At 38.7% G+C, this 27,840-nt stretch overlaps 1 protein-coding gene across 1 annotated transcript in view; it reads left to right on the top strand.

The window, feature by feature from the left end:
- The window catches only part of LOC109034521 (transmembrane protein 198), a 60,616-nt gene extending 37,056 nt beyond the window's left edge, over positions 1–23,560 (top strand). Inside the window, exons 3-7 of the mRNA XM_019047722.2 lie at positions 7,030–7,140; positions 11,143–11,364; positions 15,834–16,085; positions 18,765–18,901; positions 19,857–23,560. Coding sequence (XP_018903267.2) covers positions 7,030–7,140; positions 11,143–11,364; positions 15,834–16,085; positions 18,765–18,901; positions 19,857–20,027 — 893 coding nt within the window. The 3' untranslated portion in view covers positions 20,028–23,560. The remainder of the gene's footprint in view (positions 1–7,029; positions 7,141–11,142; positions 11,365–15,833; positions 16,086–18,764; positions 18,902–19,856) is intronic.
- The last annotated feature ends 4,280 nt before the right edge of the window (positions 23,561–27,840 follow it).

Genomic DNA, 27,840 nt, shown 5'->3' with positions numbered 1-27,840 from the left:
CGATAATATTTTAAGATTTATATGCTTTTAGTTACATGCTTATTTTTATTACAACCTGTTTCAAATTTTTTAAATAAATAATAAGTTTTGTAGTTGGGAACATTTTAGAACACAAACCTTCATCGAGTGTTTCCCTCTCATCTTTCCTCCGTTCTTGAATTCAGTCAATGCGCATCAAATAGTTTTGCAGTAATGCAAAAAGTAAATCCCACTGAGGTTTTAATATGCGGAAACCTCTAAGTTGATAGAATCTGATATTGGGGTTTTCAGCCGGCTACATCGTTCTATTCTTCGGATCCAAAGGAATATAAATTGCGATATAGGGCGTGCAGTCAACCGTATCATTTGCTCAACGAAAAACATTGAACTCACGTCTTTTGAATGAGGAGCACCACAGTGCTGCCGTGCTAAAGAAGAACGCCGTATGAACATTCGAGCGTTGCCAAATTCACCCGTATAAAACATGTATTTTTGAGGAAAGTTATGCATATTTTTCCTTGAAATTTGCAGATATCTCAGCTAAAATTGTGAACAAAACTGTCCGAAAAATTTGAAGAAAAATATTCGCAATTTCCTCAATGAATTTGTTTTTGATTGGAGGGAATATGACAACGTCTAAAGTCTCTTGTGGCGTTTTTCCTTAGCACGGTAGAGTAGTTGTCTCTGAATCAAAAGATGCCGGTCATAAACGGCTAGAGGTGGGTCTCACACTGATGACTGAAGGCTTCTCCATGGAATCAATTTTCCACGCTCCACTGCCGCAAATAGGATTGTGTGAATATGGAGAGGAAATTAATTCAACCGGCTCCATTGTCATCGATTGATAGACAAAGTACATTGAATGATGACTCATCAGTCAAGGTTATCCAAACTAAATTTTGAAAACCAGACAGGCGGCTCTGAGCTCTATGCAAACACCCGCTGAGAAAGTGTGTGAATTTCGGCTCTTGTCTGAAAAGCCAGGAGAATGAATGAGTCCCTTCTGCACCATTGACGTCACATATTGAGGGAGCGCAGATGTTGCTTCGGCATTTGCAGACACATGGGTGGCGTCTTGCGAAGTCTGGTCGTTGGGACCAGACTTCCAGATTTTTTATGAGACATTTTGCTTCCAACTCTTCAATTTTCGTGAGTTTCAGGGTTTTGTTTGTTGATTTTTTATCAAAGTTAAATTTAATGGAATAATCGCAGTATGAAACCTTACTAGGGACCGGGGCTATAAATTCCATTAAAACATAAAAATTTAAGTTGAGTTACTCACCGGAGATTCCCAGTTGAACTCTCCAGATTTCGGTAAAGTCTCTGGAAAAAAATGCGTTTAATCGGTTATTAAAAGAATCACGGGTGTAAATAACCCTGAAGTGCACTGAATTGTAAAATTTTTATTTTAAAAAAATTAGGTTTGAGGAAAGATATTGTAAAGACAAGCCGTGACGTGAGAGAAACCGACTTTAAATCAGTCACAGTAAAAATTGATGGGACGAGAAGTGATCAGAGGGAGATTAAAATATAAACAAACAAAACTCAAAGGAGTGAATATTTTACTTGGCCGCACCCTATTGACAATGTTCACATATTGTCTAAAACTATTTAAAAAAAACTCCTGAAAAAGGGTAAAGGGAAATTTTTAAAAAAAACCAAAAACCTGAATTTTACCCTTAAAGAATAATTAAAGAGTATTTTTAAAAAAACTACCGTTAATTTTAAAAAATTGTTTTTAATATTTTTTTTTACAAAAATGAAGGTGCTATTCCAATTAAGCCCTTATGATTTTTAATCACTTCTTCACTTATATTTCACGTTTCGCAAATCATACTTAAACTTTAATAAGATATGGTTTTCCTCCTTTGTTTTCCTAGATTTTCCTCCATACGTTGTCTTTCTAAAATATGTAAGTGCTTTAAAAGTGTTTTTAAAAATCGTTGCTACAACAGTATTGCAGTAAGTTCAAAACCCCGCCAAAAAATCCAAACCTGACATAGAACTGCATTCAGCCAGGCAATTATTAGAACCTAATTTGGATGCGAAGTTTGGCCCCATCTCATATACAGTCCTTCACACCCTCGCATGTTGGAGAACGATGTGAAACAGCCGACGTTATTCTCTATAGATCCGCCACCGGATACCGGGAGGGCCTAGACATAATTGCCAAATCTACAGGACTCAAAAGGACGAAACGGAACACGCATATGTTTCAGAATTCCATCTACAAAGCGGCAACGTTCTCTTTATTATACGTGGGATATCACGAAAGTTCAAAGCACAATGCTGACTGGCGAATTTTCGAACTGGAGTAACTACTGCACGGAAAGAGCACCTGTAATACTATCTCGACCGTCCTCATTCATCGTTTTTGTCTGTGGTCCGTCTCTTTGATCACAAAATGACGTAATTCTTTTGTCCTGTGAGCTCTGGATAGCGTTGAGTTATATGGATGACAGAGCTCATCTTAATGTGTGGTTGCGTTCTTTTGCATTTGGAGTCAATGACGACGTCTCATTCAAAAGTACGCGCTCGGATCGTCTTTTAATGCGCATCGGTGTCACACTGGGAGAAAACAACGAAAATTTCCACCAGCGGCCTGATTATTAACATCGGTAAAAAGAGCGATAGACAAAGAGGACGTGAACCTTTAGCCTTTAGCATGCACGGGCTAGTTTGAAAGTTAAGTTACACATGGACTACATTTTGTAATTAGGAACTACAATTTCTGGCTCAATTTAGAACAGTGTTCGGAACTCACCTTTGAGTTTCAAGAGTCATGTGGCCCATCAAGCTTGATTTTAAGGGGCCATTGAAGATTTTTTACGTGCCAAATTGACTTTTTGCCCACATATCACGGCGCACCGAGTGAATAGTTAGAATTCGTTGATGTGCGTCGAAATTTTAAAAAATCACCAAACAGAAAAATTAGAATTTATTTAATTTTTTTTTTTTTTTGGGGGGGGGGCGATCATTTTTTAGGGGCCACGTTGGCGCAGAGCTTCATATTTTAGGCGCCATGACCGATTTATTAGGCGCAACTGACGCATTGGCACCTGTAAGTTTTGAACTTTGATTTAGAAACAACGTATATGTGCCACTAAATTCCCTACCCACATAAGTGTTTTTGCAGATGAGCCAGAGATTGCAGTTCCGAATTGCAAAAAGTCCATGTACATCTGTCCTGAACCGATTAGTATTACCGAAATCCCACAGTCAGAACTCTCTGGGGCTAAGTATGCTACAATTGCTACACGCAAAAAATAAGCAATTTTGATAAGGAACTTTGAACTTCGACACGAGATAGTTTTTTTATCTTTATAATTTCAAAATTGATTTTTTTCTTTTTCCAAGTGCTTGATAGCGCCGTGAGCTCATTCAAAAAGATTTAAGAAAATTCTAATGGGAAAATTGAATTCTTAAAATCCACTAGGAAAAATTCATTTTAAAGCCTTTAAAATCTGCATCTTCGGTCTAGCGGTTCATACGCATGACCGAACTTTTTCCTTTCAGTGAAAAGTTTATTGATTTTCTCTCCGGGAATGATCGAACTTGGAGACCAAAATAATCAATAAAACATGTAAAACACACACACAGCGGGATTACGTTTCCCATTTCTGATATCATTAACGCACGTTCCAAGTGCGAATAGCCGTCCGACCAGAAATACGTGTTTCTTTCTCGTAGCTGACCACGGCTTCGTCACACATCCGAAGTTCATTCCCGCCGTCCAATCATTTGCGTCCGAAAACAATCGTGTGTTGGTAAACAAATGCATCGCTCCCGAGGCAGTCGTAGCGTCTGCAACCGTCACGTCGCGACGCGAAGCGTCGCACAGTAAATCGGGCCAATGGGAGAGGTCGGACAAAATTTGGAAACTTCAAACGCTAATAACTCCATTTATATAAAATTTTGTGGTTCTGAAAGTTGTTCCATTGGTTTTCTCGTAAAAATTTCTACTGAAAGCACCCCTTGAAATCAAAAATGTGACGGAGTAAACACCAAAGTTTGCAGTTTTAGTCAAACATGTCATGTCCGACCTTCCTAATTGACTCGACCCACTGTGCGACGCGAGGCGTCGTTGACATGCGCGTCGGGACATGGCAACAGGACGCGGAGAAGAGCCCCCCTCCCCCTTGTTCCCGCCCCCCGCAGTTTCATTGATTTTCCTCTCAGCCTGATCTTGGGGCGCTTTGAAAATTATCCCACAGCATCACATCCCCCCCCCCCCCCACCTACCGGATATCCCGATCGGCCTCAATGCCCCCAACGTCGCTCAGTGGACCGAGTCAATTTGAGAGGTCGGACGTGAAATTATTGACTAAAACTGCAAATTTTGTTGTTTATTTCGTCACATTTTAAATTTCAATGGGCGTTCATGGAAGAAAATTTCAAGACGAAACCAATGGACTCACTTTTAGAACCTCAAAGTTTAGTTTAAACAGAGTTATAAGCATTTAAAATTTCCAAATTTCGCCCGACCTCTCCTATTGACTCGATCCACTGTGCGTCGGCGCACAATTCTTCGTTTCCCTCACGAAAGAACGTAACTACATTTTAATGTTGCCTAATTTCCCCGCGCAAATTGCTTTTTTTACGTGGAGAATGTTCGGAGTTTCTAGCAGAAAATTTCACCGATTTTTTCGGTGCTCTTTTGCAGAAGTATAGATAAATTTTGGGCAAAAATCACACCAACATATTTCTGCATCATATTTGATTTTCCGAGTCAATTTTGCAACCTTGGAATGGAGTTACGTTCCTTCGCCAGGGAGAGAACGAGTTAACAGGCGTCGGGTTTTTTTGATCGGCGGTCACGTGGGTGGAAATACCACGTATCTCGATTACGGTGTTTCGAGATATCGTCCCCTGATTCGATTTTTTAATCAAGAACAAATCAACGTCATTACTCAAACTTTTTATCAAAATTTTCTATACAGAGAGATGAAAAATCACACAGGTTTTTTAAGAAACTTTGTTGGATAGCTCTCTACTAAAAATGAAGTGTAGACAGAAATTTAGCAGTGCCAGTAAACCGAGGCGCACGTGGTTTGGAAATGCCTTTTAAAAACGTCAATATTGGAAGTAGGTAAATGGATCGTGTTTTTGCATAAGAGCGGAAATCTATCGCAATAGTTTTAAATAGATCACTCGAAAGGGTAAAGAAATATTCTTTTAAAAAATAGTGATTTTTAGTGAGTAATTGTTTTCTACTGGCGACTTCAACGTTAATTTGAAATATTCTATTTCTGAGTTTTGCTCAGACCACCAATTACCTAAGACTTCAGTCATCCGATTTTATTAAAATTGAGTTTTTGTCCAAAAACTAGTCAGCCGATACGAAGAAAACCTATTTTTAAGACAATTTTGATAAATGCGTTTTTTTTAAACAGAGGACATTCAATTAAATGACGTGCTATGGAGAATTGGCCAAGCTTTTCTTTTTTGGTTTCGAAAAGAGCCTAAAACGGCATATGTCTAATCTTTTTTGGTGGTTTTAAAAATGTTGGTCTCCCCACAAATCGTCGGATAATCGGGGCATTACTGTACACGTACCTCACGAAATTTTTAGTCAGAATGTTGCTAATTGTTAATTAGTTTTCTGGTCAAAAAAAATAAAACACGATAAGAAATCAGGCAACGTCTGATATAGATGCACATTTCACAAGGAGATTGAGCCGGTCTCACGAAAAAAAACGTTGGAAAAAAGGACACTAGAGCTTGTGAGCTACCGACACCTAAAGGCTAAGATAATTGAGCACTAGCTGTTGATGACGTCTTTTTCGACATCCGCTCCCCGCGTGGAAAATCGTCCTCCTTTCGAATGATTAATCATCTGAAATTCTCGCTTTGAAGATGGCATTTCACGGGTGAATACCGGCTCCAGAGGAGACAGCCTTGCCGGATTTTGCTAAAAACATCGCACACCGTTCCTAAGTTTCAAGGGATTAAAATGAATGTTTCATGCACGATTTGGCATCCCAGGATCATCCTGAAAAGAGGGAGCACTCTCAATGTCGTTCCCTTCAATTTCAAGCTTCCCCCTTCATTACCTCATATTTAAAGCAAGTGTTTCGTGCGTCGAGAGGGCGCTTTGTGTCAAGCACGTGCGGGTGTCTTTTCTTTTGTTTTTGCGAACCTTTTTGAAACATTTTTATTCAACTTAACCGAGCTCTTTTATAAACTGAAATGCCGATACGCTGGATGACTGCGCTCTTACGTTTATTGACGATGATACTGGAGAACCTTGCATGCCTTTCTGGTATCCAAACGCACTTTTGCTCAAATTTTTCGATTAAAAAAAACAGAAGGCAAATATTTGAGCGTTTAACAGTAGAAAAACAAGGGGAGGGGGGTGGGAAACAAGGCTAAAATACACAATTAATAAAAACCGAGACCTTTCGACTCGAAACTGAGTCATTTTCAATCGGAAATTAAATGAAAATTTTAAAAAAACGATGAAAACCTGAGCCCTACATGGTGGTGGCCGGGATCTGAGAAAAATGATCCATGTACCTAGGGCTCAGGTTTTCATCGTTTTTTTTTTTAAAAAAAAAAATTTTATTGTATTTCCGCCTGAAAATGACTCAGTTTTGAGTCGAAACGTCTCGGTTTTTATTGATTGTGTACTTTAATGCGTTTAATAGAGATCCATCTCCTAGATTAAAGGACTTGCGTGTTTCGGAGTTTTAAACAAGCATTTTGAGGAATTCGTCAAGGAACCAATTTTTCAAAATTCTTGGAACACAAATCTCCGAAACACGGCAATGCCGCAATTTAGGAGAGACGTCTCTACGAAGGTAGGCGCTCAAGTGCAAACTGATAGAGACGTTTTAGTATCGTAGGTGAAAAATTATGTTGACGTTTTAGTATCGTAGGTGAAAAATTATGTTATTTTTAGATTGCGCCCCTGAGATCTTTGTTGTGATTGATTTTTTATTTACCATTAATTCATCAGTGCGTTCATTATCATCATATGATCAGATATGAAAGAAATCTGATCGACGAAAATTCACTCTTCGTTAATTTTTACTTTTCGTTTTGTTTCAGGTTACAGATGTTTCAAAACGGTGATGTTCCTAACTGGTTTTATTTTTGGATCAGTCCTTCTTTACTTGATTTGTATTCAAGAGGCTGTATTTTCAACTTATGGAAATATTTGTGAGTATAAATTCTTATTTCGTCGAATTTTGGGATAGATTATAATGGCGGGAACTCGCGTGCTTTCAGAGAGTTGAAATCATGTAACAATTTTACAAATTTAGTCAATACTTTCTATCCTTTTTTTCTGATACGCTCAATTCAGATCTGCCGCAGTGACGATTATCGCCAGTCTGTAATACAATTTTTTCTCCGTTTGAGTCTACCGTAAACAATCCAAGGTTGGGAAACCCACCCCAACGGATTGATTTATTAACGTACATTTAATACTCGTAGTAGAACATTCATCGGTGTTTCTATGTGAGACTTGTCACTAATCTACGGACTACTCTGCCGTGCTAAGGAAAAACGCTGTATGAACATTTGAGAGTTGCCAAATTTCTCTGAATAAAACATGTATTTTTCAGGGAGGTCATGCTTATTTTTCCTTGAACTTTTCTGATATTTTAGATTAAATTACGGGCAAAAATGTCTAAAAATTGTAAAAAAAATTGTGAAAAAAATGTTAACTTCATTTTTTATTGAAGGAGATATGGCAACGTCTGTAGGGTCATACGGCGTTCTTCCTTAGCACGACGCGACAGTACGGGTTTGAAATGCTTGTGGAGGAGCTTTGACTTGTTAAACATAGTCAAAGCGCCTTCAAACGTCTTTGATGCAACATGTTATACTCGAGAGAACCTCTCCGTCTCCATCAACTTCAGATGAACCAAACATCTTCTGGAGCAGTTTACTAGATTTATAAAGACTGGCGAGTGGCGATACACACTCTCTCTCTCTCCATTTTAGCAGAGTATCACCTTATTTTTTGTACTTAATTGTCGAATCGGTGTTTACTAGTCGCAAGTAAAATGCTGGTTTCATTAAATTAGGGATGTGCTTTTGAACCGAAGCAAAAGTGGATCGATTTAAGCAACACAGTCACATCTGCATTGCGGTGTTTTAATATCACATTCCCTATTTAATTTTTTGGAAAGGAAACCAGCCAACACTTTCGCTCCAAATTTTGTGGAAATAACCTTCAGATGGGCCAAAAAATTGCAATTTTGAGAAGGGATGTTGGTTGGTTCCAAAATACCGCAAATGCAAGTACCGTCGATGTGACTGTTGTGCTTAACTCCTTCCGACTGTTACGAAAATAAACAAACAAAATGTCCATTCTTTGACAAAATGTGACAGTATTAAAATTCTACATCCCGATTGGATATTAAGTATAACTTGAATATTTGAATACTTCGGCATCTCTATACCACCCCCTTGGATGAAGGTACTTGATGAACTTATCGTGCTGCAAAACATGGAAATTTCACTAAAATTTGGAAGCGTAAAATACGATGAGACGGCGATGGTCACAGTGAACAGACTCAGAACTTAACAAAGCATACGATGCTACATTGGTAGATTCACAGAGCATGTATTGTGCATCTAACAGTTTAGAGTCTACTATACTCATCATTTCAAGATCATACTAATTTTCGGATGTACTTCGGAGCTTTCACTTTATCATCAGCGTTCAAAATGCATCCGCAAAAAACATATTCCACTTGAACAATATTTCGTGGTCCTGGGTTTAAATCCTTTTCGTAATTCTGTCAAAAAACCACGCAGTTTGCGGCTCCGTAAATTATTATTGTAGCATTACTTTTTTTCTTTTGATATCATGCATGGAGATGGAGAATCACAATCATTAAAAAAAATCCACACCAATGGTAAGCTATTTTGTTCAAACCAATCAATAAAAGGTTTCGTTCGGAATTGCTGCATTTTGTATGTCTTCAAGGAAATCTGGAGCACGATCAGGGCGTGCTCGCCTTCATCTGTGTAGATATATGCAATACGCATTCGTGAACGCAGAGGAAAAACGGGGTAAAAAAACACTAATGTGTGATCAATTTTCAAGGACAATTCTGTAATTTCTCCTACGATTTTAAATAGATTAAAACGCGTAATATCGAAAATCTAAGCTCAGATTCGGATTCCTCGTGAAAAATTGATGAGATTTTATGCATCATATGTTAGAATAGCGTGAAGGAAAGAGGTTTAATGACGTAAAAAAACAATAATGTGTGATCAATTTTCAAGGACAATTCTGTAATTTCTCCTACGATTTTAAATAGATTAAAACGCGTAATATCCAAAAGCTAAGCTCAGATTCGGATTTCTCGTGAAAAATTGATGAGATTTCATGTATCATTTGTTAGAATAGCGTGAAGGAAAAAGGTTTAGCGACGCGTATAGATTCTGTCGTACTACCCGTTTGAACTACGCCGCCGCGCGGGTCGCCCGAGATGCAACCGAACGGGGAGGCGCCGGCCGGCGCTAAGCATTCGGTTTCGTCTCGAGGAATTCCTCACGATAAATTCTTATTCTTCCTCCTCCGCTGACCCACTGAGCACTACCCATGTTGCCATGTTGCATTCATATGCTCGAATCAGTATGTCTACGTTACGTCTCTTTCCTTCACGCTATGCTCGGGTATGATACATGAAATTGCATCGATTTTTTACGAGGAATCCGAATCTGACCTTCGATTTTGGGTATCACGCCTTTTAAGTCAAATTTTTTTAAATTCAAAAGCAGAAATGACGGACGTAGCCTAAAATGCCATTGCAGCTCCTGTTCGATGGATTTTTCTGAATTTCGGTGTCTGAGGGCATTTTTCGACGGGAAACTCGAATTTTTAGTCTATTTTTGAAAATTTTCAATTCCAAGATGGCGGACGTGGCCTAATATGCTATCTCAGTTTCTGTTCGTTCGAATTCGGTGAAACTCGGTATCTCAGGGTATTTTTCGACGGAAAACTCAAATTTCTAGTCAAATGTCCAAAATTCGCAAACCCAAGATGGCGGCCGTGGCCTAAAATGCTATCTCGGCTCCTGTCGGTTTTTGCGAAACTTAGAAAAAGGGGAAATCATTCCAGTCAAATCTTCAAAATTTGAAAATGATGATGGCTAGAAACCAGAGTATTGTATGGCGGGTAGGACTTCCAGACCGGTTAAATTTAAAAGTTCAGAGTCCCCTTGTGCCCCAACAGAGAAGTCTCTGTGGACAACGGGACCCTCAAATTCGGATTTCTTGGGGTCGATTACCCATGAATACACATTTTTTCCGAGTCTCCGCGTCAATTTGACGAACTTGAATTTTTTTGAAAGGGGGCTCTGTCCCCCGCCTTTAAGGGTCGGTATTTTGGACACGGAGGTTCCGATTTTGGATTTCTTGGTGTCGATTTAAGTTAAAAATTTTCGTACGTTCTGATTCCGATGAAATAATTTCAAAATTTTGACATAAACCCTGACTTTTGAAGTACGGACCCCCCTTTTACCCCCGAAGGGGCGCCAGGGGGGCTCTAGGACCATGTAATTCGGATTCCTTGGGGTCGATTCTCTATTCATCCCCGTGATCCTGGACTTCGTGCGACCCAAATTAACCGAAAAAAAGGCCTGGTACGGTAGGTCTGGGCCACCCTGTATATTAAAAACTCACTAGTCAGAGGGAAATTTCTCTAAAGTCCCCTTTTAAAATTTCAAAGGAGGATTTAAAAGAAATTCCCCCCTGACTAGTGAATATTTAATACATTTTAATAATATTTTTAATGTTTGACTCTAGTCGGGTACTTTTCAATACAAAGTGTTATTATTGATGAAGTAAAATAAATGGCTAATGAAACAGATTGATTCAATATTAAAACCATTCAACTATTCGAGTTATACAAATTAATATGCAATCGGAATGTAGATTATCAATGCTGTCACATTTCGTCGAAGAATGGACATGTAGGGCTCAGGTTTTCATCGTTTTTCAAAATATTTTATTGTATTTACGACTAGGTATCAGTTTTGAGTCGAAACGTCTCTTTTTTTTTAAAATGTGTATTTTAGCCTTGTTTCCCGTTTTCCCTCTTTGTTTTTCTACTGGTACTTTTCAACAAAGCTTTTTAAATTATTAATTTGTATTCACTTAGACAAAAATAGTTTATTTCGATCTGTATTTTTTTCCAATCAGCAATCGCACTAACAGCTGGCTTGCTGTTCGGGTGCATCACGATGCTGGTGCAATACGTGGGCCTTTTTGTGCTCGGACTCCACTCAGGAGTTCTATTGGCGGTAGCCGGTATCGCCATAGCAAGTCACACACCATACGCTTCCACCTCCACTTGGCTCAATGTTGGCATCCTCATGGGCTCGGCCATCCTCTTCGCTCTCCTCAATCTCCATTGGCCCAAAGGTGCGTTCAAACTCAAAATACAAGTCCTTCAAGACTTTCTTTTTACGTATTTATAGGTTTCAGACTGCATCTGAAATTAGCATGGAGATGGAGCACATTTTGCAATAAGGAGCCACTATTTCCGGCCCATTTTAGAAACAACATACATACCGTTGGTTTCCCTGCGCAGATATGTGCTTTTATGGGAGAGCCAGAGATGGTGGTTCCTTATTGCAAAATATAATTCAGATATTCTGGATGTAAAATGGATCGCATTTAGCAAAAAAGAACCAGCGCGATTTCAGTGTATTTAAAATCGTGCGACTTTTTCTTTATTTTTAATGATACTTAATATGTGTACGGTATTAAAATTTACACAATTATTTTCCTTCAAAATAAACGCTTTTTTGGTGGGAATGAAAAAATATGTGCTATTCTGGGAGATTTTTTAGATAATTATGCTGAAGTAACATTTTTATAACACTGCAATCGCGCTGGTTCCTTTTTATAAGTATATACGCAACCTTTAAAGCATGCACCACTACAAATTAATAAGGCAAACGGAAACGAACACGACATGCAAATAGAGCAAGGGAAAGGACGCGCGTTGATGACGGCGCGGCGCGAGACGCGCACTAACACCTAAGGGGATACTTCACGCATTGCGCAATGCTTGAAGTATCCCCTTAGGTTTGTAGGCGTCAATGCGCGTTGGGAGTTGGAGAGCCGCGCCGCAGCGTGCGGCGCAGAGATACAACTATTCGTGCTTGATGGATGTCCGTATTGCGTCTGTAAAATTGAAGACTCGATGGCGCGAGGCGTAAACTCGCCATGCTCCGCTCTAGATAGAGTTTAGACTTTATCTGAAATCAGCATAGAGATATTCTAGATGTAAAATATAGGGATGTATTCAGCCCTTAAAGCACCGATACAAAATAATAAGGCAAACGGAAACGAACACGACATGCAAATAGAGCAAGGAAAAGGACGCGCGTTGATGACGGCGCAGAGATACAACTATTCGTGCTTGATGGATGTCCGTGTTGCGTTTGCAAAATTGAAGGCGCGAAGATGCGAGACTTGAATTGGCTATACTCCGCTTTGTGCTACCGAAGAAGTTTTGCTAAGATATGAGAGAAAAACTTAGAAAAGAGGCCTTATTAAGTCTCTTCTATCTTTGGCTGACACTCGCTTTTATTCCTTGTCTTATTTGAAGTCTTAAAAATATAAATACATTATGGCGCATAATATTCGCATATATACTCAGATAATATGGCGATTCCGAAACTTCCTCGCACTAAATTTTCAACTGTGAGTTTCATTAAAGAAAAGCGTCTGAAATAAACATTCCCTCTCCTCCCAATCTCCCCAAAATCAATAATGTAATCGGAGTTATAGTATGTAAAAAAGCATACTAAGCGACTAAAAATACTACAACGAGAAGACTAGTCGCAGGTGAAGAAAGCTCTGCAGATGAGCTAGACTTGGGAGTATAAGCGCGGAAGTCCGGAGTTATGTAGGTTACACGTAAATTAACGCTCATCACGTGTTGTTATCGACGAAAATGCGCTGGGATTGTTTTGCTTTCGCCTGCAGAGCTTTTTCAAGCATTTTGCGCCCCGCTTCTCTCCTCCCTCACCACATCGTGACGTAAGAGCTCCGTTTCATGATACAGGATACTCCCAAAGCTTTTAAAACTTTCTGCAATTCCTGGTTTGTAATATAAGGTTTTACTCCGGTTCAAAATAACTCCTTCCTCTTTTTGGCACATTAATATAAAGCTGTTAGAAGGATAGCACACCAAAGGCACACTGGAAAAAATAAACACATTGGATCTAGAGTCCAGACTCTTGAAAACATTGACAAGAAAAAATACTCTTGATTCAATCGAATTTTTGCTGAAATCAAAACGAAATCCGCTTAAATTAAGAGGCTTGGTTCTTGATTTAAGCTAGATTCTGATTGAATCAAGAGTACTTTTTCTTGTCGATGTTTTTAAGAGTCTGGACTCTAGATCCAATGTGTTTTTTTTTCCAGTGCAAGGCGCGCATGATCGATTGGCAATATTTCCCCATTTGAAGCTGTGGTGAACAATCGACTATTAAGGTGTTCGTTTCGAACACCCTGTTGATCGATCCTTTTCCATAGGATTAAATGGCAGATTAATCGATATATCGCAAAGTACGCCACGCCACTGGAGCACACCCATGCGACTGAGATGTTCCCGAATTTTTTTGAGCAAAAATTAATTCTTATCTCAATGGTTGGTTAACCTTTAAATGCTCAGACCGTGTAAAATTGACCTACGACTTGCTAAAAACACGCACCCAGTTCACGCCTCGCGCCATCGCGCCTTCAATTTGGCAGACGCAACACGGACATCCATCAAGCACGAATAGTTGTATCTCTGCGCCGTCATCAACGCGCATCTTCTCCCTTACTATAAGTCCACATCGCGTTCGATTCCGTTTGCCTTATTGGTTTGTAGCGGTGCTTCTACGGCTGTGTACATTCCTATATCCTGTATCCAGAATATCCGTTTGTTAATTTTCGCAGCGTAGGGAGAAAAGGAGGACGAGAAAGAAAGAATAAAACGCAGACATCCCTTTTTTTGAAAAAATAATTTGTTTACACCGAATCCCCTGTGTAAACGCAAAATACATTTTTGAATCTTTATTATTAAATAAATCTATATGCTCACAAAATGACTTTGAAACACAATCAAAGTGATATGAAGATACGGGCCTAACCAGCAATGAGGTAAAAAGTTTTAGAAAGGTGATGGAAATATGAAAGGAAAAAATCTATATTAAAAATGTTAAAATTTCAATTTTATTCATTGATTTTTTGGCTGCCAAATGTCTCAACTCGATCTGTCTCTTTATCGAATGAGTTCAAATGTGACTTGTTTTAACGTAAAAAAGTTTATCGTTCAAACTTAACAAAAATCTGATCTTGAGGCTCATTCATTACTCATTAACTTTAATCTTTAGACTGTAAAGTGTAGAAGTAAAATTATTGGACAGCACGTTCATTTTTCCTCGAATATTTAGACATCCTCTCCAGAAAGTTGAACCCAACTAATTACAACACAAGAAAATAGAAAACATGCCACATCGAAACCAATCATTCAATATATTAGCAAAGATCAGAGGTAATAACGACCCTGACTTAAATATAGATCTAGTTAAAAAGAACAGAACTTCTGTGTTCCCTCGGCATGTAACAGCCTTGTGTATCGATGTTCCCTGCAAGCCAAAGCTGTGAAACTAAACGAAATAGGTCAGTGAATTCAGCTTTTCAGCAAGCATTGACAGCAGGCGTGGTTTTCCCGACTGCAATTGAATAGCAGGTTGCCAAACAGTTTTTTCTGAAAAGGAAATCCTTTTTTTCGAACTCGGCTCAACACGTATCGAAAAAGTGCTCGAATTCATCATGAATGTTGATTTTTCCATCATGCCTTAAGCTCGAAAGATACCACTGAATGAACATGTTAAAAACGAAAACGACATAGGACAATTTTCTTCTTCACAATTTTGAACCGAGCCTTTGAATGAACTGACAATTTTCAAAATCAACTCAATTGCAAGGAATTAGTGTCGTTTCTTCATGATGAGATCGGTAACTTAGACACCCCCCCCCTCCTCCGCGAAAGTACCGAAATCAGTAAAGGGTTAGCCGATTCCATATGGACATTATGGAATTCCAGGTTCGAAAACAAGGTTTCAGGTGAACCAGTGATGTTTGAATTTTTGGAACATCAAATATGCAGTTTGAGTTTTCGTCATGAATAATACATAGCTAAATGTAAGCACCTTCTCTTCCTCTTTCCTCCATTCCTTCCTCTTTTCATCCTCTTTTTTTCGGGTGAACGGGGGGGGGGGGCGCATGCCCCCTACGCCCCCCTTGGATCCGCCTATGGCCCTTACGTCAGAAGAGCAACGCACAGTGGATCGAGTCATTAGGAGAGATCGGACAAAATTTGGAAACCTTAAATGCTTATAACTCCGTTTATACAAAACTTTAAGGTTCACTGGAAAAAAAAAAACACATTGGATCTAGCATACAGACTCTTAAAAACATCGACAAGAAAAAGTACTCTCGATTCAATCTGATTTTTGCTGAAATCAAAAACCAAGCTTCTTAATTAGAGCGGATTTCCTTTTGATTCAAGCTTAAATCTGATTGAATCAAAAGTATTTTTCCTTGTCAATGTTTTCAAGAGTCTGGACTCTAGATCCAATGTGTTTGTTTTCAGTCTTCTAAAAGTGGTCCACTGGTTTCCTCGAGAAATTTTCTGCTGATCGCACCCCTTTGAAATTGAAAATGTGCCGAAATAAACATCAAAACTTACAGTTTTAGTCAGAAATTTCATGTCCGACCTCTCAAATTGACTCGATCCACTCGAAAGAGGAAGGCTGGAAAATGCGAGATCCCGTCTGCAATTTGGCAATTTCAATTAAGCGAGCTTTCATTGTGTGATTGTGCAGGGTTGACGATCCTGGGGACCGCGGTCTACGGGGGCGCCATTCAAGCCGCCGCTTGTGATTTCATGGTCGAGAGGTTCGAAATGGTCCGCTGGATTTGGGAGAGCGTCGCCAGGGTGAGCAGCTATAACGCCTCGTCGTCCGTCCGACACTGCTGGTTCTCCTGGTTCATCCTGGGCCTCTGGCCACTGGCCACTCTCACCGGCCTCTGTCTCCAGTGCGGTGTCACTGGCAGGGGCATCCATCACGAACAAAGTAAGTTTGATTCTTTAAAGCTGGCAACACTGTTTTTCCTCAATTTAACACTGAAAAAAAAATGGGTAGGGGTTAAGTCCCAACTGTTGGATGATATATGGACATTTCCAATTAGTTGTGGTAGTACCCCAATTGATTGTAGTAATACCCCGATTAGTTATGCTCTGGGAAAAAACACGTTGGTTCTAGAGTCAAGACTCTTAAAAATATATCGACAAGAAAAAGTACTCTTGATTCAATCGGATTTTTCCTTAAATCAAGAACCAAGCCTCTTAATTTGTGCGTATTTTCTTTTGATTTAAGCAAAAATCCGATTGAATCAAGAGTAGTTTTTCTTGTCGATGTTTTTGAGAGTCTGAACTCTAGATTCAATGTTTTTTTTTTTCCAGTGTGGTAGTTCCCCAATAAATTAGGTTACTAACCCAAATGTTGCGGTACTACCCCAACTTAAATTGCGATACTACCAAAATTAATTAGAAATGTCCATATCATCCAACAAATTGGGAAAGTACCACAATTTTAGGGGATAACCCCTCACACTTTTTTTCCGTGAAATGTATGTAAAACAATCGATTCTATGTGTGGCAACTTACGTCACCTAAATCGACATTTTTAATGGATTTAAATGGAGGAGAAACAGCGTAGCCAACTTGCAAAATCGCCACTGAGGTTTTTCGATTGAAGAGTTCGCCTTCTGCTGCGTCTACAGCGATTGTTGTTACGAATATATTGTGCGTGCTGATTTCAGTTCATTACATACTTGACTCTCTGAAGGCGTTTTATGTGCGAAAGCAATTCTCCTTCAGCTGCGTCTGCAGCAATTGTTGTTACGAATATGTAGTGCGTGCTAATTTTAGTTAATTACATACTCGACTCTCTGAAGGCGTTTTGTGAGCACAAGTAGCGCAGTCTGCCGGAGAAAGAACGAAGTGTGGATTGAGCAATCAATTCAATCTCACTTTCGTTGTTCTCCAACAGAGGGTGCTCTACTTTCGCACATAAAACGCCTTCAGAGAGACAAGTATGTAATGAGCTGAGATCATCACGCACAACGTATTCGTAACAACAATTGCTGGAGATGCAGCAGAAGGCGAATTGTTCAATTAGAAAAAGTGTATGATAGGAAGTTTGCATGCAACGAGACTAAATGTGTTTGATCGATATGAATCGAACGAAAATTAAAAATATGAACTGATCGACGTGAACCAATTGACACGTATTCAATGGACAGATATATAAAAAACCTAATCGAAATCAGCAAAAAACTTGCATTTACCACGAAAATTTTCAATTGCAATATCTCGGATATGGGGTCAGCCAAGATTTTGATTTTTCACGATTTTAAGTCTAAAAGTATCATATTTTTAGTCCTAAAAATCGTTTTGTCGTAATTTTTTTTTTTTTTTTTTTTTTTTTTTTTTTTTTTTTTTTTTTTTTTTTTTTTTTTTTTTTTTTTGGGCTTCATGGCCACTGTGAAGGGCAAGAGTAAAAAACTGCGTTTCGGCCAAAAAGGTTGCAAGAGCAAACCTACGCTTCACTTACCTCGGGTGCTCGTGGTTCCAACCTTGAAATCGCCCAAAAAGTGGCATGCAGCACTAACACTTAATTTGCCTACTATCTGTGCATAGAAAATTTGACTGAATATAGAGGTGGGCTTTAACTGTGACGTACTTCTATTACGGCCTCGAGTTTGAGAGGCATTTTTTTTTAAAATTAAGAGTTCGTCTCAGAGAAAAACCAGTGGCGCCATCATTTTCCTAAAGAGATTTTACGGAAGAAATAGTACTTGAATCATCAATCCCTGCAGCGTACAAAAGCTCCATTGCAATGGAGTGAATCTAACACTCGTCTAATTATCAAACAGGTGGCAAAAGCTTTTCTGGAATTCATAGATATTTTTTTTAAACGTTTAAATGAAGTCGAAGAAGTTCTTTCGGCTTCACTCTATCCTGCTGAAAAAATCTCTGCATGTCGTCAAAAATGTCATGTCTCTATTCTGATTTATGTAAGTCTTTCGATTTTATTTTAGTCTTAATAAATCTGAAAGAATTATAACTGTCTCAGTGTTTCACTCGGTGCAATAATTTCATTACCTCATTTGAGCCATTTGACCAAAATCTATAATTTAAAATCCTTCAGATCGTAGTATATCTATATCCAAAACTTTGCTCCTGCAATAACACCTGCGAATAACTCGTCGCAACTATTTGAACGCCTAAGTAGTGTTTGTTGCATGGCCTCTTCATTGAAGGGGTTTTATTGGAGAGTCACTTGAGCAATAACGTTCGATCAGCTCTCAACTGTGAGATACTGTGAAGGAAGGCACAAACACTACGGATTCTATAATTATATATTCAACCTTTTTGTCAAAACATCTCTCTTATAACTTATTGACACAACTCAACTGTCCACCAAGTAACTGAAAATTTTCAAACCATGTAATTTGTTGACGACAAATGTTTTCTTGAAAAATTTTCTGAATTCGCTCAGTGTTTGGAGTTTCGATGACTAATTATTGTAAATTAGAGCACTTGTTCTTTACGCTGAACAATACAGGAAATCATTCATTCATACATGACTAAAAACGATAAATAATACATTTCGATAAATTGACTGACGAAAAGTTAGTCATTGTGTACAAGGTCTCTATAGAAGTAAAATGTTTCTTTTGTGTTTCAGCAATTTCTGCAAAAAAAGCGCGGAAAGCTGCACAAGTACAACAACCAAGGACAAAAGAACAACGAGCTGAAATGAAGCAGAAAAACTATAGGTATCTCTATCAAATTCGCACCGCTCACGGAGATATTATCAGTCAAGTAAGTAACTTTAATACACTTAGAGAGCTACATACATTCAATTCTTTTATAGGCCCATGACTTTACATACTTCTCTAATCAATTCATATTAGTGGCGTGGCGTGAATTGCGATGTATCGATTGTTATGCCATTTAAACCTATACGGTAAAGAATCGATTATTAAGGTGTTCGCTGCGAACACCCTGTCTATAGATCTTTTTCCATAGGTTTAAATGGCATAACAATCGATACATCGCAAAGCACGCCACGTCACTGATTCATATCTGTGTAAAATAAGGATGGGGCTACGCTCCTTGGCCGCTGTCTCAAAATCAGCAGTCGCTGTGGAATGGTGCGAGGTGACAGTCAGGGAAAGCTTGAAATATCACAAAATTTTGCGAAAGATCGGAAAATTCTTTTACTCGGAGAAAAAATAGGGCTGGGAGGGATTTTCATTCAAATCCAAGGAATTTGCGAATTTTTGAATTTAAAAGGGTCAGAGAATTGTGATATTCTTTTATTTGAGATCGGTCGCCACCCTGGCTTTCGTGCACAACACCAATTGGATTACATTTTGCAAAAAGAAACCAATATCTCTGGCTCTTCTATAAAAGCACCTTCCTGCATACAGAAACCGATGGCATTTATGTTGTTTATAAAATAAACCAGAAATAGTGATTCCTTAATGAAAAATATAGTCCAATTTTTACGAAACAATGGACTCGAGACAATGGTGACATGAAAAAAGAAGGGAGAAACGACGGGAAACAAGGCTAAAAATATAACACTAAAAATCGGAGACGTTTTGACTCAAAATTGAGTCATTTTCAGTCGGAAAATAAATTAAAAATCAAAAAATTCCCAAGAAAAAACCTGAGACCTACTGCATGTTGGTGGCCGAGATTCGAGAAAAACCTACCCCCTCCCGGTGTAAAAACCATTTGCTTTAATTCTCGAACTGTTTCTTTTTTCCAGAATTACGTGCAAGCCCTCCAAAACAAAGGGAACCCGAAAATGGGGACCGGAATGACGAACGGGGAGAGCTCGACGCTGCAATCGGACGCGACACACGTGACGATCCTACCCGGAGAGACGGGATTGGCCGATGAAAGAAGCAGGGACTCCTTCGGGTCCCGTTACCGATAACCTCAACCCCCGAACTCATCTCTTGTATATTACGTTGAAACTTGAGCGCCCAACATGAGGATCTGACAATGGCGCCCTTCCGCCTTTGCATGTGAGAGGAATTTGCGATTTCAGTACTATTTCATGGGTAAAATTGCGCGAGAAACACGATGCTGCCACTGGTTCTCTTTGAAATGAACTCCAAAGCTCAAAAAAATCTTTCAAAGTTGAAGCCGTATCGGAGGGGATATTCCACGCTACCCTAAAAGTTTACTTCTTTATGAAGTCAATCTCTCCATGCAAAGATAGGAGCAAATTTAACAGGGTTACCAAATTGTTTGGAGACTCCAAAACCGAAAACACGGTGACTCTGCGAATTTATTTGCTCCCCAACTTTTCATGAAAAGTTTGACTTGATAAGTGGATTCTCATCAGGATAGCTTGGGACATCTCCTACCACATCAATTTTGAGAGCTTTTGAAATTCCTGAACATTGAAATTAGTACCTATGAAGATCGCAAATTCCTGACACATACAAAAGCTCCATTTCTATTTAGATCGCAAGAATCTTTCAGTATTATCCTTCCCGAGAGAATTGCGACTGCCTTACTATTATACATTGCCGGTTAAATTTTTACGATTTCACTTCACTTTAAAATGAATGGTTCAATTCTTATGAGTGCGATGAGTTTAAATTCTGAATGAACGTAACAAAAATCAATTAATATCTCGATGGTGAAACAACCAGACCACTTACACCTCGTTTGTGGTGTTTGAAAATCTTCACTTCCACTCTTTTTCTTTTTCTTTTTTTTTTTTTTTTTTTTTGGAAGAGGAAGAAATCAATATCATTCCTTGCAGTTTTCACAGAGCTTTTTTCGGAGGGAGAAGAAAAATCAAAGAAGTTTTCACGTCACGTAGATTTCTATTTTGAAAAAAATTTTGACAGGAAGTCTTACAGCGTCGCAAACCGACGCACGTGGTCTGATAGTTTCACCGTCGATTCTGTTTGCCAAAGGGACAGAGTATAATTCAGATCAAATGTAATGTAGATTACGCACTTCTTAATTGATGTTTTTCGGCTCCATTTTGGCCTGATTACATTCTCATGCCCAATTTCACAAATATTTCAGACCATAACCCTATATGCGAAGTAAAAGTCTTATTGTCAGCAGTAATATTCTTTTGAATGCTACGATTCAATGGCTTGCTTTTCGTAGATTCGTGTTGATTTTTAAACGATTATTTCATAAAAACGTCGAAAATATTTCAAATACTTTATGAAAATCTATATTTTACCTCCACCGTATTCTGGGAAATTCCAACTGCCAATGCTGTAGCTTTTATACTTCACGATTTTTTTATCTATCATAAGCCGCATGTAGGTGTTCAAGGCGACTTTTTTATTCAGGAATAATGAAAAATAGTGAGAAAGAACGATGACCGGCGCTGAGCAAAAGTCCAATTTAAGTAAACCGACAAAAAATAATAGGTACGTCCAAACCAGATTCATGGCAATAAAGTAATATTTTATGCAAAAATTGAATAACGGAATCGGTTTTTTTTCTTTTCTTTTCTTCATTTTTGAGATAACCCGGAAATACGCGCTTTAATACTTCGATTAGTTTTCATTGAGAGAAAATGGAAAGAAGGAGAAATGAATTTGAGACCCGTTTTTGTCCCCCTTTCCCCTTTTAACGGTGCCTCAGAAAAGATGATATGTATATTTTACCTGTAAAGTATTGATTAAAATAATAATTATTTTAGTACATCATATTGGATATTAAATGCGTCTCTTATCTTGCAACATCAAATTAATTCATGTTTGCGCTTAGAATACAAATGATAATTATTTTGAGATATCACCATTCATAGCTTCCACAAAAGGAACATTACATATAAGGGGCACAGAATACCCCTCAGTGACTAATTAGACTTCAATGAATTGAATAATAATTGTATATCATTTTGATGGCATTAGCTGAAAAATCTTTGGTTATGTCAAAGATTGGTTGATCGTGTGTAATTTCTCATTGTTGATGGAAGTTCAAAACTCGTTTCTCGAATCCGACTTTCGAAAATTCTCTCAAATTTATTTTTTTGTGGGAGAAACCAATGATTGCAAAACGGTTGCTACTTTTACAAAGGTAAAATATTTTGGGAAGCCTCTGCAGTGTCCCAGTTCAAGAGAAAAGTTTTTGAACTTTCAACAACAATTTATCTTTTGGTCTAATTCAATTAAACACGGTCTTATTGTCATTCCGATTGTAAAGAAATTGACATTTGATAGATTTATTCAGATCATGATGAAATCTTGAGTTCTCCAACTGGAGTTCTTCCATTTTCGACTGCTTGGAGAACATTTGGTTCAACATATTCATTCCGACGTGGAAGAGCTTTGCACAATTTTTCTGTGAAACGGTGTCTTTCAGTCTATTTAGCTGTACAGAGACGAAAGATCTAAAGAGTCCTTATAGTTTTGTTATGTAGACAACATAAGAGCATCAAAAAGGCTGTGCATTTTATTTTTAAGTCTCTATGAATAATAAACGGTAGTTATAGTTAATTTTAAGCAGATGTAATTGTAACAAATCGGTGATGAGTGTGTCCGGAGACACATCAAAATCAGAACTCTTAATTCGTTAGTCTTTTATATATCAAGTCTGTTCGCGTATCTCTTCAGTTTTGGGGGTAAAGTTGGAATAAATTTAGTCTTTTTTTATGTAAACACTTTGGTTTTTTTTAATCGCAGTTAAAAATTGAGTGGTTTGAGTTTTTTCACCTTTTTTCATGTTAGGCCGAACCGAATAGGTGCAATTTTTTGAAGGAATGCCGGAAAACTTTTTTTCTAAATTCAAGTTAAACAACTTTAGTTATTGATCCGCTGTAAAACCTGAGAATCTAGGAGTTAGGAATCGTCCCGATTTCACTGACCGACTCATCGCCGGTTTTCCATTGAATTCTACTCTAAAACTTTAATTGTTTTAAATTTACTAATGTAGGGGTAGAAGTAGAGTTTTCCAGAAGCTTTGCTCCTTTTCAAGTGTGATCAAAGTGGAAAGTAGTTTCATTTTAGTGTCAGTTGTTTTTCAAGTGGCTCAAAATACATGTTCACACCATGTAAGATGTTATCTAATGCTACTCAAAAGTATATTAATAACTTCAAGCTGAACTTTCTTTTAATTTACCTACTTTTTTCTCAATAATTACTGTAATCGCTAATGAAATACATCATCTAATGACTTCATAGCATCAATAATACTTCAATTTTTAACGAACTTTATGACCGCGCCTCGTTGAGGCAAATCAATGAAAATTTTACGCCACAAAAATGAAGGCTGATACAAAAATAAATGGTTGAATATTGAGATCACAGTTTATATAAATTTGTCATCAAGTGTTACTTGACAGTGTCAGTCGCCGACTGCTCACCTTCACAAAAGAATTGTATATAATTTGTCAGTATTGATGTATAAAGGATGAAAACATTTTGTACTATACCAAAGTATGATGATAATAACTGTTAGAGTAAACTTAAATCTTGAAGACAAAAATTGAGGAATTCTTCTTTATGATGATTTTCTTGTCCTCATTCAGACGTCCTCAAAAATCGGGTGCCTTATAAAAGCACTTAAATGGGTGCCTTATAAATACCTCTGGTGTGAAATAGTTGCTTCAAGCGCCGTGGTACGCTGCAGCGCGGCGCGGCGCGGCGCGGCGGGCGGGCAGCCAGCACGAAATGCGCATTGGCGCCTACAAACCTAACAGGGATACTTCACGCATTGCGCAATGCGTGAAGTATCCCTGTTAGGTTTGTAGGCGTCAATGCGCCGCCGCTCCGCTTTGTGTTAAGCTCTAATATTTAATCTCGTAGAGTCAGCGCTTTTTAACTCATGACTTTGAAATGTTTGCACACTCTGTATGGATTATTCTCCTTTTAATTGATGAAAAAAAATATGTAGTAAATGTGCGTTTTGTAAATATTCCGTACAAACTTAAGGATTCACAAAGCACACGAATTTCTACACAATTTCTTATAGCCTTTTATAATCGATGGCGAAAAAGCAACAGCCAGGCGATAAAGTGTAAAGCCCGGCGATAGGAACTATAATAATAAAAAGCCCAGCTGAATAATTTTTTATCGCTTCGTGTAGCCCGGCCGTATGATTTTTTCCACTTTCTACAGCCAGCTATATGATTTTCTATCGCCTCCTTCAGTCGGCTGTAAGAACTCCTATGGTATTTTGAAACGCAGCTCCTATCGCCAATTTTTACCAGGGAAATCCATTCAACTTACTTCCATACAATAGTGAGAAAAAACTCGGAGCAGATTCGGGGAAAATTCATAGCAGAACTGTCGGATAAGTTACTACCTGCTTTTACTGCATTGTACAATCTCAGCAGCATTGGGAGTCTCATATGACCTTTTACGGAAAAATGCCTCTATTATTCAAAGCTGAATTTGTGCTGAAGTTTTGTGTAGTATAGCACAACCCCGAACTTGAACGCATGCAAACCAGTCGCGAGGTGTGAATGATCGATCATCGATATTTCCCCGTATGAATCTATGGCGAAGAATCGATTTTTGAGGTGTTCATTGCCAACTTTCTGTATATCGATCCTTTTCCATAGGTTTAAATGGCAGATCAATCTATACATCGAAAAGCACGCCACGCTACTGCAAATCATCGATTTTGGCAGCAACATTATCAGTACAAGTGCACCATAAGAACTTTCAATCCCCTCCGCCCTTCCTCCTCTTTCTCTCCATTTCCCCCTCCTTCTCTATTTCCCCTCGCTCCCCCTTTCCGATCCGTCAATGCTTGATTTACGACTTGTTTTGATTCATGAAAACACCGCATGGTGCTCGATCCCGTTCAACCGAACGTGGTTCAGAAGAGGTCCTGCGTAGAGCCTCATTTTTATTGGGTCTTGTTTGTGCGTGAGAATTACGCACGATTTCTTTTTATTTTATCACCTAATTTTAGCGCTTCGAGCTCAATTTCGTCCGAGCCCACGCTTCCGCTGGAAAAGTTCCTTCCACGCTGTCCACAAATAGAACGACGTTGAGTCTAATTCGGAATCGAAGTCCTAGCCAGACTTAAAGAATTCCCGCGGATGCGTCACGGGGCCTCAGCTGGTCTGGAGAAGGTCAAGTTCTGACGAAAGTGCCGACGTCGACGGGGGACGCACATTTCGCCCCCCCCTCCCCCCACCCCTCGCCCTTCCCTGACGAAAGAGCGTACTTCAATTTCTACGCTAACCCTATTGCCCGTATAACTCCACGTCTCTCAGAGCTCACGTGGAAATTGAAGCACGACCTCACTCGAGAGGAATTCCACGATTACGAGATTTTCGCGTGCAAAGTAACAATATGAAAATTTTAAGAGGAAGATTTCCATCGTCATACTTATGATAAAGATTGGGAAATTCGTATTTCCAATTGGAACATCGCAAATCCCCGCTTATGTTTTACAAAATGACGTTAACCGAGGTTTTTTATTATATTTTCTGTGGATTTTCTGTGCTTATTTCAAATAAGCACAGTTCCACCGTATTTTCAAATGAGTTATTTGAAAATACGGAGGAACTTTGATATTTCATTAATCAGCTTCCGCATCATCCGACACCGTGACAACGATGCACTTCACACGCACTAGGATATGCAGTGCGGGAATGGACGGGAAACTGACAATTATTTTGGTAAACATAATCATTGATTTTGAAACATTTCGGTAGAGATACACAATTCCCGATTTTGGCCGTACTGTGTTTTAACCATCAATACGACCAGCCGGGCTCATTAAAATCGTAACTAAACATCTACCAGATCGATGCTTAAAGTTCGTCAAATATGTCTGGATTCATCTTTATATTTCAAGCTCCCCAGGTCAGCCTGTTGAAAAACGGAAGACTATATTCAACGTTATCAGATATCCAATCAGAGGAGCAAAAGATCCGATTTTTTTTTATATCAGTTGCAATGCCTCAACATTGAGCTGAAAAATATATTTACGAAAATTTGCAGTGAAATCTAGCAACTTCAGGCTTACTCTTTAACGACGGTTACATTGTAAGCTTCCGAAATTTACCACTCAACACAACACTAAAAATGCCTACGTTCATTAAATGATGCAAACCGGAAAGGAAGTAAGCAAGGGAGACTTGGCTCTGCGAGCAAGTGATTCATCCGATCCAACTCATCAGCGATGAGGAAGATCATTAAAATTACACAATTTATCAAAAATATTGAAGGTTTTTTGCCAGGTATGCGGCATTTGAACGATACGATCACATAATGTGTTTAGAATTTACTGCCTTGCTGGCCACAATCCAAGTTTTACTTTCTTTCGGTGACAAAGTGAAATCCAGTTGCTGCATTTGTTACACGCTACTCTTAGAAAGGACGCTCACACTTATTTACTTAGCCTAACATTGTACCAATAGGGATAACTTTGTTCCTCTGTGGGATTTATTTCCACTAGCGGGCTAATTCTTCCTCATTTACGTAAGAGTCAAGCTGTCATCGAAGACCTAAATGCTAGCTATTCTTAAAATTAACGTATTAATGCTAGAGGCCCTGCTAAAAATGAGTGTAATGCTAGCATTACAATCGCGAGTGTATAGCTAGCATAATGTGATTTACACACAGAATTGCATTATGCTAGCATTACACTAGTTGTACACTCTCGAGTATATAGCTAGCATTATACTAGCTATACACTCACGAGTGAATTGCTAGCATTACACTGGCATTATACTGACTCTACACTCAGGAGTATAAACTTGACACTACACTAATTATGTGCGCATTAGAATTATGCTAGCTAGCACATTCCTAAATAAAAGTGCGGTGCCGTCCTTAAAAGGACGCGGGGGTGGCGCTGGGCCGAGGCGAGCGGCGAGAGGGTGGTGACGCCTTATACGCTCTTACTCCCACGGTGAGACTTTAGCGGTGTTCATCCTTATTGACGGTTCCCTCCAACGATCGGGGAGTTAAGATTTCTCGGGTATGCCCAAGTATATTGATATGAGGCTGTGAAAAAGAGAGCGCAACTTTTAACCGCTTCTATAACTTATCAAATATAAATATTAAAAGAAAAGTGAAATCTCTAGAAGTAAATCATAAACACCTTAACAAGTGAGAAGAATAACGAGACAAAAACCATTCATCCGAGGCAGGCTTGGGCCCAGAGAAAACGGTAATCGCACATTGAAGAGTACGGCGCCATCTGGTGGCCGTGACTGGTAAACACTCATCACACAGTTATACACTCATTAGTGTAATGCTAGCATTACACTGCTGAGTATAATACTAGTATAATGCTGACCAGCTTAATGCTAACATATAACTCGTATATGGTTAGCATTACACTGCTGAGTGTAATACTAGTATAATGTTGACCAACTTAATGCTAACATATAACACACATATGGCTAGGATATAATCATTTAATGTATCACTAACGAACTTAATTCTCACATATAGCTGGTATAGTACCGGCATATTGCTAACATTACGTCTCAGTATTATGCTTGAAAACTTAATACTAGCACATTGCTATCAATATGCTAACATTACACTCATTTTTAGCAGGGGGGAAAAATGTACAAGTGCAAATTAAATTTAAAGGATTTATGAAACGCGCGAATCCCATGTACTAAGTTTATTTTGGTATAATGCATGTGTACATTGTTCCTCCACATGAGTACGTCCAAGTTAAGGTAGTCGGGCAAGCTATGCACAAAGTTTCGCAGTTTCACCACTAATTTATTTTTTACTAACAATCGCCGACTCCTAAAACGCTTACGGTTTGAATGTTGCAGTTCAAAA

The sequence above is a fragment of the Bemisia tabaci genome, chromosome 5, assembly GCF_918797505.1.
Source record: "Bemisia tabaci chromosome 5, PGI_BMITA_v3".
NCBI lineage: Eukaryota > Metazoa > Arthropoda > Insecta > Hemiptera > Aleyrodidae > Bemisia > Bemisia tabaci.
The sequence above is the reverse complement of the archived record's forward strand: the minus strand, read 5'-3'. Positions and strand labels throughout refer to the sequence as shown.